The 17,122-nt window shown below is 47.2% G+C and overlaps 1 protein-coding gene across 1 annotated transcript in view; it reads left to right on the top strand.

The window, feature by feature from the left end:
• Positions 1-15,607, top strand: part of LOC118918425 (stromal cell-derived factor 1) — a 51,006-nt gene extending 35,399 nt beyond the window's left edge. Inside the window, exon 4 of the mRNA XM_057505805.1 lies at positions 15,550-15,607. Within this exon, the coding sequence (XP_057361788.1) occupies positions 15,550-15,592 (43 nt within the window). The 3' untranslated portion in view covers positions 15,593-15,607. The remainder of the gene's footprint in view (positions 1-15,549) is intronic.
• The last annotated feature ends 1,515 nt before the right edge of the window (positions 15,608-17,122 follow it).

Here is a 17,122-nt window from a genome sequence, read left to right as displayed (position 1 = left end):
CACCAGTCCCGGGCCGGGGCAATGTGACCTCTCAGCTGCATTTCCATGGCCACTTGGTTGCACAGAGGAGCTCAGGGGTCTGCAGAGATGGAGAGCTCTACAGACAGAAGGCTCTAGGAGGAGGGGATTAGAGAGAAGTCCAGTGAATAGGCCACTATGTTTGCCAACTCTTCTTAACACGGGGCTGTGAATTTAGATCTGCTTTTAAGTGACTGCCTCCCAGGAGCAGGAGTTTCTCACAGGCTCCCAACTGTGATGCCCTGGTGCTGTGTTCCCAAGGCTCTCACCACTTCCATCTTCCCTGGAGGCCCCTGCACCTGGGCCAGGGGATGCCTGTGCTCCTTGGCTCTGCCCAAGGTCCTTGGGGCAGAAGAGTCCCCTGAATCTCTGCAGCAAATATTTCTGTTTTCAGATCTCCAGACATCCGTCCACCTTCCTAATGGCAGAGATTCCATTCTGCAGAATCTCTTCCCCCCTTCCCTGATTCCCTCACTTCCCCTTTGCTGGGGCAGGGTTGGGGGCTAGGAATTGAGGGCCTGCCTCCCAAGCTGGGCTGAGGGATTCCCTGGGGCAGATGTAACCACAAGAGCAGAGAGCCAAGGACAGAAACGTAGCAGAGGGTGCTTCCTCAGGTGCTGGTGTCTGAAGGAGAAAGCTGGGGGGCTGCTGAACCCCCAAGGCCACCCTGGTCCTTGTTCTGCCTCTTCACTTGTTCTGAGTCTGTTATCCATTGTTCTTTCCATTCACCCCTCAGTAAATGTCCCTATAGCCTGAGTGGGGTGGGGAGGTGGTGGGAATGTGGGTCACACATTTCAAGCCAGTATCTGAGACCTGGGTACTTTAAACATGGATGCTAACAGAAACTTGTAAGTCAACCGACATGTGGGCCAGGGAATACATCCACTTAAACATACAGGTGTGTTTGACTTAAAAAATGTAAACAAGTATTTAATTAAAATAATTAAGAAAATTATTTTGGTGGCTGCCAAGCAGGGAAATGTGTGTGGGCCACGGTGGGAAGAGGAGTTTAGAGCTCCTGAGACCGAGGGTGTCTGCAAAGGAGACCCTCCCAGGAGGGCCTGCGCAGTCCCCTGGGGCAGCTGAGCCTCAGGCTGCGGGGTCACAGGGCAGTAGGCCAGCCCCTCAGGGACCCTCAGTAAGGCTGCCGGAGGGAACAGAGGTTTGGCCCCACCCTTGGAGGGTCTCTCCCGCCCTCTTCTCCCTGCTCACTGAGCTCTCGCCCTTGCAGAGCTCATCTGTTCAAATCAATCCATGAAAAAAATCACTCCCAAATCTCCACTCTACCCCATTTCACTTCCAAAATGCAGTCTAATGCTTTTTACGGCTACCACCACCTAATGTCCCACTGACCCCTCAAATGTACTAAATTCTGGCCTTTGAGCATTAAGTAACATAGAGGGACAGAGGGAAGTCCATCAGAAGTAAGAAAGAGGAGAATAGCTTTGAAGTCGCACTGCTGCCTGCAGTATTCCCACATCTCCTCCCACATCACTCGGCTCTTGCACGCAGTAGGTGCTCAATGGCTGTGCCCTGTGGATGAACTGATGGAGGGCACGCCCAGCTGGAAGTCGCTCAGGAGTGAGCCTCCCAAGCCCCGCCCTCCTCCCAGCTCTGCCGGCCATTGTAACTCAGGTGTCGCCTCCTTGGAAAGCTCTGTGGCAGCCCCTTCACCTGTTCGCTCCTCAGTGTTCCTCGGCTCCAATCCAGCCGGCCAGCCACATCCTCAAGCCAAGGTTTGATAGTATTTGGCACGTGCACGTCCTGCTGTGTGCCTGGCCCTGTGCTAAACACCTCTCAGACGTACGCTCGCTTTTCCTTCAGTGTCACCCCCTGAGGCAGGGACTTGTGTTCGCTGCCAACCCTTTGCAGGAGACAACCGCTTAGAAGCGGCGCGGCTCAGCTCCGCGGAGCGAGGCAGGAGCATAAACTCCTCCGCAGCTGGGCTCTGCAGGCTCCCTGGGGCTCTCACCTCAGCAGCAGCAGCCTCGCCTGAAGCTGGGGGTGACCTAGGTCCCAGGGCCTGTCCAGACTGCGCCCTGCGCGGCTCCATCCCCCCCCAGCCGGAGCTTCAGGTTGGCTCCTCCAGGCTCTTTGCGCGCACACCTACGTGTGCCCTTCTCCTTGCCTGAAGAGTTATTTCTCAGGGCGTTCAAACGCTACCCCTGGTTGAAGGCCAAGGTCGCATAATACTTGAAACCTCTTTTTGATAGTATTTCCCTGAGACTTTCCTGTGTGCCCGGTATTTAGCCCCCTAGTGCTGCCCGTGGCTGCCTGGAGCATCGTGCTGCTCCCAGGCGCTGGGCAGAAAGGAGTGTCCATGTGTTCCGCTTGCTCTGTGATCAGATTGCAGGGGGCTCCCCGCTGCCCTCCTGGCATTGGGGTGAGAGGCCTGGAGGGAAGTCACCGCTCAGAGCCCCCTCGGAGCCTCCTTACGGAGGCGTTGTCTCCAAGGAGAGCTCCATCCCACCGTCCTGCACCCAGAGGCTGGTCTGTCCAAACCCTTTCAAAAGAAATCCAGAGCAGAAATGTGTCAGTGCACTTCAAATGTACACTATGACTGCATTCTCAGTTAAGCAACTTCAGTATTTTAAAATTTTGGATTCATTATTCCAAGTCATTACAAGTAATCGTGAACTTCACTTGATGCAATAAAGAGTTGCTGGCATATGCCTGCCATTTCCCTAAAGTCCCCGAAATCCAAGCTCTCTCTTTTCCCAGTTTATCAGAATTTGAAAGCAGGTCCTGTTTTCTGCCAGCCCCTATAGAGCTCACAGGCACAGCTGGCTACTGAGGTTTTCTAAACACTTGAACCATGTCGCCTGGGAATCTGGGTATAAGCTGAGGACCTAGGGGTTTGGGTGCAGGTGGAGTTTCCTGCTACGTAACCAAGCTGCTCTCTGCAGTTTGCCTGGGGACAGCATTGCTTGGCTAAGCATTTTCTTCCCAACCCTCACCCTCATTACAAGGTCTATTGGCTCAGACCAAAACCTGCTGAGTTTCCTAAACCACCTTTGCAGACTTGGCTTAATAATATGATCAACCGTGTGTGGTTGAAAATTAAATGAAATGATTGCACACTCAATGCATGTTAGCTATTTTTATCATCATTCTTGCTATCCTTTTTATTTATTAATTCATTCAAGGTATATTTGCTGTGCTCTTACTGTGTGCGGGACAGCTGAGAACACAGGACTGAATTAGGCAGTCACGGTCTGTCCTCTGGGGCTCTCTCCTTCCTGTGAGCTCATCTGTGAGATGGGCCAGAACATGGAGCTCAGAGTCTAAAGAACTGGGTTTGAGCTCTGCGTTGTATAAAATTTGAACTTCATGATCTTAGAAAACCACATCTCTCCATCTGTTTATTCATCTGCAAATGGAATTAAAAGACTTACCTTGTTTCACATGATAGTGTGAGGGCCAAATGAGAAAAGGATGGGAAGATTCTTCTTTACTATTTGAGGGCAGTAAAGGCTGTCCTCACAGAGCGGGCCCGGGCTCATGCCTTCCGCCTCCCACCCAGCCCACTGCCTCTGCCCACCACTGGGCCATCTCCATGCCTGCTGCTTCTCTCTCTCCCCTCTAGGCCCAGTTCTCCACTGTAATGTTGCAGATCTCCTCGTCTCTTCTTCTGGGCGGCTCCTGGCTGTGTTTCCAATTCCATGAGAGCCAATAAAGTAATGAATCAATTTGCCAAATGACTGACTCAATGAACACATCAAGTACACATTTGTCAACAACTTGTTTCTTCAGCTCTTTACAAAGCAGTTGGTGGTTCTTACTGGATGGGATGATTTGATCAGCTTATCTGTACTCTGAGGGCTGCTGCTTTTGTGCTGCTGTAGGGCACCTGAAGGGCATGCGGTGCATAGAGGAATTCCCCGATGGAGGAAATGCAAGGGCAGGCATCGTGCAGCCCCGCTGAGACTGCCTGACTCAGGGAGGGAGGGTCAGGGGGACCTGGGAAACACAGAGCCCAGCTCCTGTGGCTCCCTTAGACTCTGTCAATCCATCCAGCATCAGTCACTGGAGGCCTTAACAATTTTTCCAGCAGGTTTGGTAAATCTGCACATGGGTCATTGAACAAACTGGCCATCAAGTACCAAATGATTCCAGCACAGGTCACTGTGTGATCTACTGGCCTTTAGGGACTTTCTGAGGCCCAGACAAACTCTTCCAAATGGACTTTCAGCCACTTATGAGCACATGTGGCTCAGCCTGGTTTTCAAGGCACCCAGACTGTTGTGGCCTCAACAGTTGCCTGCCCTCTAGCTGGTCAGCAGCCCAGCACAGGCCATGGAATTGAGGGGAGAGGGGCTGCTGTCCAGAATCCAAGGTGAGTGACTCAGTGCCCCTGGAGAGGCTGGCCTGGGAACGTCTTAGGTAACATCTCTGATTTTTCTGTCTGAACCTTTCCCAAAGCAATAACTTTTTCCACCTGTTTCAACAATTTTTTCTCTTCTGAGCCAAGAATGAAGTCAGAGAACTTCCCCCATTAGCAAACACCCTCTGAGTATGCTCACCTCCAGCCTAGGCCAGAGTGGCTGCCCAGCTGACCTTCACCTCCCTCTTCTGTTCTGCATGTGTGACCACAAGCTGTCCCTGGGGCCTGCACCTGGGGATACACGGGGCATGCATGTGCAATTGCTGCAGCATCTCTTCCCCGGGAAGAATGTGGGGTTTCCAGAGCGGAGGCGACCACGAGGTCCCAGTGGGCTCACAGTTGGCAGAGCTGAAACCGTCCCATCCAACCCCTCTTCCTTAGGAGGTGGAGAGGTGTGTCTGATAGACACGTTGACTGCTGGGATCACCCACTCTGAGGATGCCCTGGGAAGATCCCACCCCCACCAGGTTAGTGGCCATGAAGGTAACACCATACAGTTTTGTTTCTCACTGGAGCAAATGAGGGTGGAGGGCCAGGAGCAACTTGCCTAAGGCACTTGTTAGTAAGGGACAAAGGCAGGTTTTGTACAGGATCCTGAGCTGCTCCGTTAGCTGCAGCTGGGTGTCTCTGTGGGGTCTCCAGGCCCCTTCACCCCCTACTATGCCCAGTAGAGTAATGGGCTAAAGCTCATTTCAGGCCCCTCCTCACATTCCAGCATCCTCTTCTTCTTGAGGACGATTCCCAAACTCCCCAGGCTGGCACATACAGTATCATTATTGGAGTCTTAACCATGTTGAGGAAGGGCAGGGACGTGGGACAGGCATCATGATTAATTTCTCCTGCCTATGATTTAAAATGCTGAGATATAAATATTATAGTAGGAAAAGACTCCATCTCAAGGCTAAGATTCCATTTAAAATGCCAGGGAGTTAGTAGGTAAGATTCCTAACATACTTTATGGTAATTAGCCAACAGCAAACCCTACCTGAAGGCAGGGCGAGCAGCCCTAAATGGTGTCCCAGTGCTTGAGGGAACCCACTGTTTTGGAGAAGAGGATCAATGAGTTCCTTGTGTTAAGTTTCTCTTATAGAATATCTAGAGGGCTGATCGTAGATGGTGACTTAATGTCTCTCACCATAGACAGACATCATGAGACCACATGTCAAGGATTCAACCTCCCTAGACCTTTGTCCTTGTATTTTATTTATTTATTTTTTAAAATTTTGGTATCATTAATATTCAATCACATGAGTAACACTGTGGTTACTAGATTCCCCCCATTATCAAATCCCCACCACATACCCCATTACAGTCACTGTCCATCAGCGTAGTAAGATCTATAGAGTCACTACATGTTTCTCTGTGTTATACTGCCTTCCCTGTGAACCCCCCATATTATGTGCGCTAATTGTAATGCTCCTTTTTACCCCTTCTCCCTCCCTTCCCACCCATCCTCCTCAGTCCCTTTCACTTTGGGAACTATTAGTCCATTCTTGGGTTCTTTGAGCCTCCTGCTGTTTTGTTCCTTCAGTTTTTTGCTTTGTTCTTATACTCCACAGATGAGTGAAATCATTTGGTACTTGTCTTTCTCTGCCTGGCTTATTTCACTGAGCATAATACCCTCTAGCTCCATCCATGTTGTTGCAAATGGTAGGATTTGTTCTCTTCTTATGCCTGAATAATATTCCATTATGTATATGTACCACATCTTCTTTATCCGTTCATCTACTGATGGACACTTGGGTTGCTTCCATTTCTTGGCTATTGTAAATAGAGCTGCAATAAACATAGTGGTACATATGTCTTTTTGAGACTGGGCTCCTGCATTCTTAGGGTAAATTTCTAGGAGTGGAATTCCTGGGTCAAATGGTATTTCTCTTTTTAGTTTTGTGAGGAACCTCCATACTGCTTTCCACAATGGTTGAACTAACTTACATCTCCACCAGCAGTGTAGGAGGGCTCCCCTTTCTCTGTATCCTCGCCAGCATTTGTTGTTCCTAGTCTTTTTTATGTTGGCCATCCTAACTGGTGCGAGGTGATATCTCATTGTGGTTTTAATTTGCATTTCCCTGATAATTAGCAATGTGGAGCATGTCTTCATGTGCCTGTTGGCCATCTGAATTTCTTCTTTGGAGAACTGTCTGTTCAGCTCCTCTGCCCATTTTTTAATCGGGTTATTTGCTTTCTGGGTGTTGAGGCTTGTGAGTTCTTTATATATTTTGGATGTCAACCCCTTGTCTGATACGTCATTTATGCATATATTCTCCCATACCGTATGATGCCTTTTATTCTGCTGATGGTAGCCTTTGCTGTACAGAAGCTTTTCAGCATGATGTAGTCCCGTTTGTTCATTTTTTATTTTGTTTCCCTTGCCCAAGGAGATGCGTTCAGGAAAAAGCTGCTCATGTTTATATTTAAGAGGTTTTGGCCTATGTTTTCTTCTAAGAGTTTTATGGTTTCATGACTTACATTCAGGTCTTTGATCCATTTTGAGTTTACTTTTGTGTATGGAGTTAGACAATAACCCAGTTTCATTCTCTTACATGTAGCTGTCCAGTTTTGCCAGCATCATCTGTTGAAGAGACTGTCATTTCACTATTGTATATCCATGGTTCCTTTATTGTATATTAATTGACCATATATGCTTGGGTTTATATCCTGGCTCTCTAGTCTGTTCTTGTGCCAATACCAAATTGTCTTGATTACTGTGGCTTTGTAGTAGAGCTTCAAGTCAGGAGCATAATACACCCTGCTTTATTCTTCTTTCTCAGGTTTGCTTTAGCTATTTGGGTTCTTTTGTGGTTCCATATGAATTTTAGAACTATTTGCTCTAGTTTGTTGAAGAATGCTGTTGGTATTTTGACTTTTGTCCCATTCTTGTAATCCTTAAAAGGCACAAATCCTAAGCCTTATGTGCACCTCCATGCACCTCCTCTCTGAGGTTGCCCATACTGCCCTTTCTTCAAGAGTGTACTCTGCCTTAAATAAGGACTTCTTGCTGCTCAACTTACTGTGTTTTGTCTTCTCTCTGCTCTTCCAAGCCTCTTGGGAGACTGATAAGAGATCCTTTTACCTAGTGGTAAGTATCTTTGTTACTTTGCATTTTATTCAGTTTTTTCAACTTAAGTACAAGTATTCACTCTCTCTGTCCTACTTTGGACAAGTGGGAAAGGGCCACTAATATCTCTGATTTGGGCTTGCAAGTTCCTGTCACCTGCGTGATCCCGAGGACTGCAGCTGTACAGTCCTGTTCTTTAGTAGCCTGCCCAAAAACCTCCTTTTTTTGCTTTGAGAAGTTCTCAGAACATAGTCTCACTCCATCCAGTGCTCTGTGGCTCCCCCAAATCCTGGGATAGAAGGGGCTTAGTTCCCATGCTATGCAGAAGAGAGCAGACACTGGATGCCAGGTGTCCCTGGCTTCAGGAGCTGCCAAGGGATCTGCCTTATGCCAGTCAGGAGTTCCATGAGCTTCCCTTTCCTCCCTCTGTCGTCATTCCTTGCTCTCTGCTGCCTGCACGCCTGCTGCCAGTCATTGCTACTCTTGCTTTAATGATTTCCTTCCTTACCTACACTCACCCAAGCTGTCTGAGAATTCTTTCTTGTTCATGTCAAGAACGCTTGCCCTTCCAGGCTGAGGTTCTACTTAGTGTATAGGGAGAGACCTCCCCAAATGAAGCTGCCCAACAACAATCTCTCCAGCCTAACCACCTACTTTGGTATTTTATTAAATCACAGCACCACTCGTATGTTTTGTCTTGTGCTGGGCCACTGGCATGAGTGACTCTCCTCTTGTTTCGAGGCTGCCTCTTACCAAGCGTCCTAGTGTACTGGGGCTGCTACAGCAATACCACTGCCTGGGGGGCTTGAACACCAGCATTATTCCCTCGTGGTTCTGAAGACTGGAAAGGCTGAGACCAAGGCCAGCAGGATGGGCTCCCTGTGAGAGCCCTGAGAGAAGGATCTGTCCCTGGCCTCTCTCCTTGGCTTGCATGTGGCCACCCCTCCCTGTGCCTTCACATGGCCTTTCCTCTGTACATGTCTGTGTTCTAACCTCCTTTCCTTATAAGGACACTAGTCATGTTGGCTGAGGGTCCACCCTGATAACTTACTTTCACTTAATTACTTATCTAAAGAACTTATCTCCAAATACAACAGTATTCTCAGGTACTGGGCATTAGGACTTCAGTGTAGGAATTTGGGGACACAATTCAGTCCATAACACAAAACCCTGAGTAGGGGGTATAACTGTGCCACTTTGCAGGGACCTGGGGTCTTTGAGTCCCACATTGTGGAGCTGGATGCTAAACAGGACAAGGCCCAGGAACCCAGGAGATTCGGCCCCCAGCCCTCAGCCTTTGCAGGTGTCAGTCTGTGCCAGGTGTGCCCCTTTCATCTCTACGGCATCCTCTGCCTCTATTCCCCTGAGCATTTCTGCAGGCTGGTAGGAGCTCCCCTAGTGTGGGGGCCATTACCACTCACCTCTGCACACAGCTAGCATAAATGGGGTGCTCAGATATGCAAAGGAGTTAATAAGTGTTCCCTGAGTGTGTTCCTGATCCTTTGCTTGGGCTTCTCCCTGGAGTTTAACTTCTCTCTTCCCGTTTAACTTGCAGGTTTTTATAGCCCACACATGATAAAGGTGGAGCTCAAATGCAGAAAACATTCCAGATTCTCCATCCAGAGCGACTGGGCAGGCTTCTCCATCCTTTGTGCACAGCCCTCCTCCCACGGCCCACATGCCATCCTCCACCTTGGGCTGAGCTATATGGAAGAGGCTTGGCTACAACCCTATCTGCCCCCTCCTGTTTGAGCTCAGGATGCAGGCCCAGCCCTACCCTAAGGTGATGATGCTTTCAGAGCAGCACCCCTCTTGCAAAGCTCGACTTCATCACCAGTTGCTTTCAGTTCTCTGGGACCATGAGAAGCAGTGGCCTGGCCAGGTCACAAAGAGGACAGGCGTGGGCTGGGAGGTTGCCCATTGGGATCTACCACAGTGACCAGGCACCCCTGGACACTGAGCGCAGTGATCAGGGCTCTGTCCCACCTTCTGTCTTGCCTCCCATGGCATTGTCTGCTGTCCTGACTAGCCTGGGGCTGCTGAGGGTGGGGGGTTCTCCAACTCCTGTCTCAGTATGTCGTGGCTGCGCACGTGGGCGCAGTGCCCATGAGATGGCTCTAGTGATTCCTGGCTGGTGCTTGTTCCCCTGCTCTGTCTCATCTGTGACATGAAGGCCGCTGCCCTCACTTTAGGATTGAAGGCTCTCAGGCTGTAGCTGACTTAGGCCAGGCCTAAATGTAAATCCCATGCATCATCATAACCATAACAGTTCTCGTTTATTCGTGCCAGACCCTATGCCAGGGGCTCCTGTGCAGTAACTCATTTTAACAGACCACCACCCAACCTGGCTGCTTCTCCTACTACACTGCACAGAGTCACAGGGACTTGAGTTACCTCCTTGAGGACACAGGCCAGGCATGACGGGCTGAGATTCACACCTGTGTCACCTCTCCTGCCCCCTTGCAGCCAGTAGTGTAGCTCTTCAAGTTTGTGTTTCACTCTAACCTGGAATTTAAATGGAAACCCTCAAACCAAGAGTTTACCCACACACATACTACAGGACTGTGCCACCTAGGCCTGTCCAGGCGCCATGCATGCAGGCTAGGAGCTCATGCAGACAGAACTCCACCTTCATCCCTCCTGGCCTTCACCCTGCAATGTCCTCCCTCCCTTCCAGGTGTGGTCCTTCAGCTCCACACTCAATGCTGGCCTCGCTGTAGCCTGTTCTCACCATAGCTGCGGTCTGGGCCATGGGATCTGGCAAGGAATTAGTCTCCAGTTGTATCTTGGGAGTCAAAAATATCTCTCAGCTAATACCAACTACCACTAGCCCCTGCACAAGACCTTGCAAACCTCAGGGCTCTTTTACCCAGGAGAGTATGATTGACCCTTCTCATCAGGAAAGCAGGTAGCTGTGCTGATCTCGTCTTCTGGGTAATCCAAGGGCAAAGACATGGGAAAGAGGGTGGGGGCTTTTTGCCACATGCCAGCTTCAGTGCAGGCCGAGCACCTGGCATCTGAGCATGGCAGCTGCCTGTTCGGACTTTCAGAGAGGACACAGATGGAACAGATGCCTCCCCCACAGTTTGGGTTATTGCAAATGGAACAGATTATCACCCGGGATCCATAAGGAATATATAAAGGGGCTGAGAGGAGAAAGACCAAACAAAGTGCAGAAAGGAGGTGGCATTGCTCAGTGGGCACATGGAGTGACTGGAGCTTAGGGGCTCGCCTCACTCCCTTGGGAAATCCAGCAGCTGGTGGTGCTGTGGCTCTATCAGGTTTGAAGGTCATTATCTTCAGTTTATTATTCAGAAAGTCATGTTCATAGCTGAGCAAGAAGAAAGCAAATCCACCCTTTCCCATCTCTGGCCTTCTGGACGGCACAGACATCAGGACCTCAACCATAAGCGGCTGTGAGGACATCCGGATTGGACAGCTGGGTCTGGGTGTATGCGCAAAGGAAAGATGCACATCTCTTCCCTTGGCACATCTCATGGCTGTGAGACAGCACGAGGGTCTCAGGGGCTCACTCCATCAGGGGTAGAATGGACCTTTGAGAGTTCCCAGGATTAGGGCCTGGCTCCCTGTCACCACCCAGACACAGGGGCTGGCTGTGGGTGGTTTCCCAAGGCCTGCTTCCCAGCTGGAGAGCCACAGACCAGGAGAAGGGCTTCACCTTGAATCACCCTTGTGGGGTGCAACCACTTGGCCATCTCAGCTCAGTCTCAGTACACAACTGGGCGCACATCTTTCTCCAGGCCAGCCTCTGGTCAGCCTGCTTAATTCAAGGTTTAAGGAAACTTTTTTTCCCTTTCAGAAGAACATCAGGCTTTGCTTATTCATTTTCCCTTTTTCCTTCCTGTCTTTTTCTCTTTCTTCACTTAGAACAGATCAGTGCCAGGAATACAGTAAGTATTCAACAAACTGCTGTTAAGCGTACTACTATTTTATTCTTTTTAAATAACACCTTCTGTGTTTGATAATGGAATTAATACAAGTTCAACTGTAGGAAATCTTAAAAACATAAAATGAAAAGAGGAAGATAAAAATTCTTTAAATTTCCACAACTTGGACATGTTAACCTTGAAGCATGTTGTCTGCTAGTCTTTTATAGATGGCATTTTACATACATAGTTAGCAAAGTTGGGTCATAATTTATACACAACTGTATATATATATATATATTTATAGTTCCATTTGTGTCATTTTTAACTCATTTCAGCAGAAGCATTTTCCCCACATTATTCAAGGTTCTTAGAAAAAGTGCGTCTTAGAGATTGCTCACGATTCCATTGTATGCTAGGTCAGAATTTACTGAGCCCTTCCCTCCCTGTAAACATGGCTTCAGTGAGCAGTGCCGTGTATAAGCAATCATGTGTCCTGGGATCTTTAGGTCATTGCTAGAAGGCAAGTGAGTGGGGGGTAGGGCCTGAGCGGCATGAGGGTCCTGTGTGCACCATACCCCAGACTGCCCCAAGGACACTGTGGATGTGATCCTGTGACTTGCTTGCTGCTCTGGAGATTGAGGACACTTCCGGAAAGTGGAGCTACATGAGTACTTAGCAATCTGTGCCTGTGGGTCATGAGCAATATCATACAATAAGTAAAGGAAGGTGGGAGTGTGAGAGGCAAAGCACATGCATCAGGAGTCTGGCCTGGGAGCATGAACACGTGGCCGGCACAGGGGTCTTCTCGAGGCCCAGACTGGCAGGTGCCCCTGTAGAGCTGAGCATGGATGCTCCCCTGTGCCTCGAGTGACCCCATTAGGAAGTGGAGCAGTGCCTGGCTATCTCAGTAAGTGTTGGTACTAAAAATGAATTCCAGTGCTCTCAAAAGATAGAAGTTCCAGTTTCTCAGACCTCCAGCCTGAATTTCTCTTTCAGGACTTATTTTCCACTTATCCACTTGCACAAGTTTCAGGATCCAGCTGAGAAACAATTCTGTGATCTGATCTTACTCCTCCCGACAAATTTCTCCTTTCTGACCTTTGCTGAGCCAGTCCAACCCTAGGTCACTTTCTCTCATAGCTCTGATCACCTCTTATAGAAGTTCTGATTTTCCAAATCTAAGATTTATTTGATGTTAAAGATCTTACTTGGGGTCTCTGCCATGAATCAATGGATCAAGTGAGCAGCACAAGTTGTTCCTCTAATACATCATCTGGTAAAACAGGAAGGCAAAACTGAAATGCAGTTGTGACCCTATTTAATTGAGAAGGAAGCTTGGGGTGATGTGGGGAGCACGTGCCCAATTCTGGAGGACAGAGAGGGTGCTAACCTTGGCTTCTGTGCCCCAGGCTGAAGTGAGGCCCACAGGGAGGTTCTCTTCTGACAAGACTCAATACAGCTGAGAAACAAGACTCTATTTGGAGCGAAATTCAGCAGTTGCATCTGGAGACCCCAAAATGAGTTTTTGCTCACTATGAACCCATCCCAAATGGAAACCGCAGCACCAACTTGTAACTGGGTCCTCATGGCTCAGACTTCCCATGAACAAAGTGTAGACCTGGCATTCTGCAGGAAGCTGCTCGGTTGGCCCAATTTCTCTCCAGTGTAGGAGAAACCCTGGGAACCTGGGTCTGACACGGGGGGAAAGGCCACACAAGCTCAGGCCATGCTGTGTAGGGGAGAATGTTTGGGCCATCTGACCAAGGTGTGCATCAGAGTCCACTTAGAAGGGGAGAATACCACCATGATGCAGAAGAACAGATATTGCGGGGGAAAGGTGAGAGCAGGGGCTTTGAATCAGGGTGGTAGTGATGGTCGGTGTAGACAGGGAGTGGGGCCGAGGAATTTCCCAGGGTGTCCGATCTTACTTATATATTTGAGAAAATTTTTAAAGTACAGAAAAGTTCTAAGTATCAGAATGTTCCTACCACCCAAAATTAACAATCGTTTTCTACATTCTTTTATTTTTAAGAGAGCAGATATATTCAAATGAGCTCAGATATCTTTTAACCACTCACTTCTGTCTTACTCCTCTCTTCCATCCTCTGTGGCAACCTCTACTGTAAGTGTGATGTGTTTTCCAGACATTGCTTTTTATATTCTTACAAATATTTATCTCTATAGCCAATATTATAGTATTGGTTCCTTGATGTGGGGATGAGTTTTTAATTTAGATGAACAGTATTGTTACATATGCTTTGTTCTTAGTCTTGCTTTCTGTCTTCAAAAAATTTTTGAGATCTACAGTAAGTATTCAACAACTACTGTTAAGTGTACTACTATTTTATTCTTTTTAAATAACACCTTCTGCCATATCAACACATACAAGGTGGTTCATTTCATTCAAACTCTGTGTTTAGGTTCTCTCATATGAATATCATACACAGACTTTTAAAGTGGTTGTACCAATTTGTAGTCCTACCAGTAGAGAAAAAGGCATCAAGCTGGTCCCCATCCTATCCGACCCTCGGTCTTTTTCATTTTAGCCCTTCTGGTATGTGTATCTCACTACGGTATTTGCATTGTGCTGTGGCTAATGCTGTTGGGAATTTTTGTATGTTTGTTTGCTATTTAGATTTTCTCTCTTGTGAAGTCTCTGCACAAGTTTTTTCCCCGTTTGTGGTGTTGTATGCCTTTTTTCTTACTAATTGGTAGCAATTATATATATAGTCTGGATAAAAGCCCTTTTTGTTTTGCTTTCCATTTTATGTGTTGTAACTATCTTCTACTACTTTCATGACTTGTCTTTTCATTTCCTTAATTGCATATTTCAATGAGCAAACATTCTTAAATTGAATGAGGTCCTGTTTATCATATCAGTCCTTTATTGTGTGATTAGTGCTGCTTTTAGCTCCTGTTTAAAGAATATTTGCCTCGCCCAAATCATGTAATATTCTCCTTTATTCTGTTCTAGAAACTCTACTCTTTTACGTTTATAGTTGTAATTTACCTGGGAAGTGTTTCTATGTAGCTGTGTATGATACAAAGTGGGTGTCAAGATTCATTTTCCCCCCAAAGGACCCCCAGTAGATCCAGCACCATTTTCTGAAAAGGCTTTCTTTACTATTGGTCTGCACCTCCACTTTATCATTACTTTAAGTGCCCACATTTAACTGAGTCTGTTTCTGAGTTAACTCAATTAAATCTGTATTTAACTGAGTTCTATTTTTTCCACTTATCTATTGGTGTATTCTTCCTAATATCACAAACAATTACTGAAGGCTTTTAAGACCTGATACTTAGCAGAGTAATTCCACTTGGTTTTTTAACTAAAATTACCTTGCTATTTTTGGCCTATTTGCATATTCATAGAAATTTCTTTCAACTTGGAAATTTCCACCAAAGATCCTAGATTTTTATAGAAACTGCCTTAAATCTACAGGTGCCACAGGTGAATTTTATCTATATTAATGCATTGCCTCCCTCTCTTCTTCCTTTTTAAAATTATTTAAACTAGTCATTTCAATTCACTCTTCCCAGGAAAGGAGTCAAGTAGTGAGAGAGGAGTTCATGGATAGTTGCAAGCAGAAACTGGAAGAATTCCATGAAGTGCCAGAATTCATGGCCAAGGCTGGGGTCCTACTCTTCCCTGTGGACCAAGTAGAAGAGCCTCCTATAGTCTCCCCATGGGTCTCATGTTTCTTTCACTTTACTATTACTAACAATAGATACCATTTAGTAACATCAAATTATTACCTGATTTCATCCTTTCAATAACCCTGTCAGTTATACATCCCCCATTCTACAGATAAGGAAACTGATTTGTGGACCCTAAATGGCTTTCCCAGGTCTCACTAGTTTGTAGGAGAGCTGAAAATGAATCCCATACTTGTCTGACTCCAGATCTCACCCTGCCCACTGGCTCACAGCCTCTCCTAACTGACCAAAAGTCTTGGAGCCTTGGGTCCATCGTCCCGAGTGTCTAGATCCAAAGGAAGAAGACTCACGTAAGGGCTTCAATTCATGGAGCGAAAAGAGTGATTTCAAGGACTTTCCAGACAAGACTTTTGTTAGGGCCAAGAAGTACAGGGTGAGAAAGCAGGCACCAAGGCATGAATCTGGGAAAGCTAACAGTTATGTTGGTACAAGGAAGCAGGAAAGAGGCCAGTCGAAATCTCCCCTGATTTTTTCTACTATAGGGTCCCTCCAAAATCCGTGTCCACCTGGAACCTCAGAATGTGAGCTTACTTGGAAATGGGACCTTTGAAGATGTAATCAGTTAAGATTAAGAAATGACTGGCATTCTCATAAGAAAAGGAGAGCACATGCAGAGATACACAAGGAGGAGAAGACCGTGCGAAGACAGACACAGAAATTATGCCAATGCAGCTAAGGAAGAACACAGATGGATGGTAACCTCCAGCAGCTGGAAGAGACAGGAAAGGCTCCTCCCCCAGAGGCTTTGGAGGGAGTGTGGGCCTGCTGACACCTTGACTGAGCCCATTCAGGATCTGCTACGTGCCAGACACTGCTCATTTTGAGAAGCCTCTCCTAGCTGACCTCTGGCATCCTGAACCATGAGAGAATGTATTTCTGTTGTTTGAAGCTATTCAATTTGTGGCAATTTGTTCCAACAGCCCTAGGAAGTGAGTACACATGTTTAGAAGTATGCATGTTTATTCCGGTTGAAATAATTGAGGTGACATGGCAGATACTTCCAATTTCTTCTTTCCATTACCTGCCCTGTGGGATGACCTCTGCTTCTTGGCATGTGAGATGTTCATGGAGCTGCTGCTTGGTATACCCATTTTAGGCTGAGTTGGGCTTCTCAAAATGGGCAGGGTCTGGCATGCAGCAGATCCTGAATAGGCACATTTGTTGAATGAATGCATACATGTATGAATGATGGACACAGTTATGCCTTTCTGTGAAGGTTACTTCTTCATGTTTGTCTTTGATTCAGTTGTCTGTGGGGTCCAGCCTCATTTGGTGTAGTGCAGAGAATGGGCTTGAGAGGCAGGCAAGCCTACAGTCATGTACTATGTGACTTTAAGCCACTAACCTCGCCTCACTGAACCTTTGTTTCCTTACCTGTGAGCAAAGAGGGCAATGACTGCCTCACAGGGTTAGCTATCTGGGCACCTGGCCAATCGGAGGGCACACATGGGCTCTACTGCTATACTGTTAATGCACTTCTCACCTCTTCTCATGGGGGAGGAGCATGGTGGCAACCCTTTTGGCAGACCTCTGCAAACAGGAAATTGCATGCACATATTTGTGGTATGTGTGTGCAAGTCTGTGTGATGTGTGTGTTTTCAGGTTCGAGATGTATGCAGAGTAGTGTGTACACATCACACAGTTGTCCTTAGATAAACCTGAGAAACTGTGACCATTTTGGCAGTTGCTGAATTCAGCTCTAGAAAAATCAGTTTTCCAAGTATCCCTTCTCTGAGAGGGGAGTATCACAGAATTAAGTCACTCAGTCACACATCTTAAATCTCTGTAACATTTTCTCATTCACCCCAAGACTGTCAGCACAGCTGTTACCCAGCCTAGGTGTGGACAGCTTTCTAAACGAAGTGGTAAGTCCGGTGGTTCTGGTTTAATAGACACAGCATTAGACATTTTCCAGTTTTGACTACTGTATCATATTAATCATCTTCTCTGGAGGAAATTTTTTAAAAAATGGGATAAAAAAGAGGAGAGAGAAGAGAAAGGCATCAATCTTGACTCAGAGTGATCCTGGGAGCTTGTCTGCCAGGGAAGAGCTTA

This window comes from Manis pentadactyla, chromosome 8 (genome assembly GCF_030020395.1).
Source record: "Manis pentadactyla isolate mManPen7 chromosome 8, mManPen7.hap1, whole genome shotgun sequence".
Classification (NCBI taxonomy): Eukaryota; Metazoa; Chordata; class Mammalia; order Pholidota; family Manidae; genus Manis; species Manis pentadactyla.
Note: the sequence above shows the minus strand (reverse complement) of the source record. Positions and strands in the feature narration are given on the sequence as shown.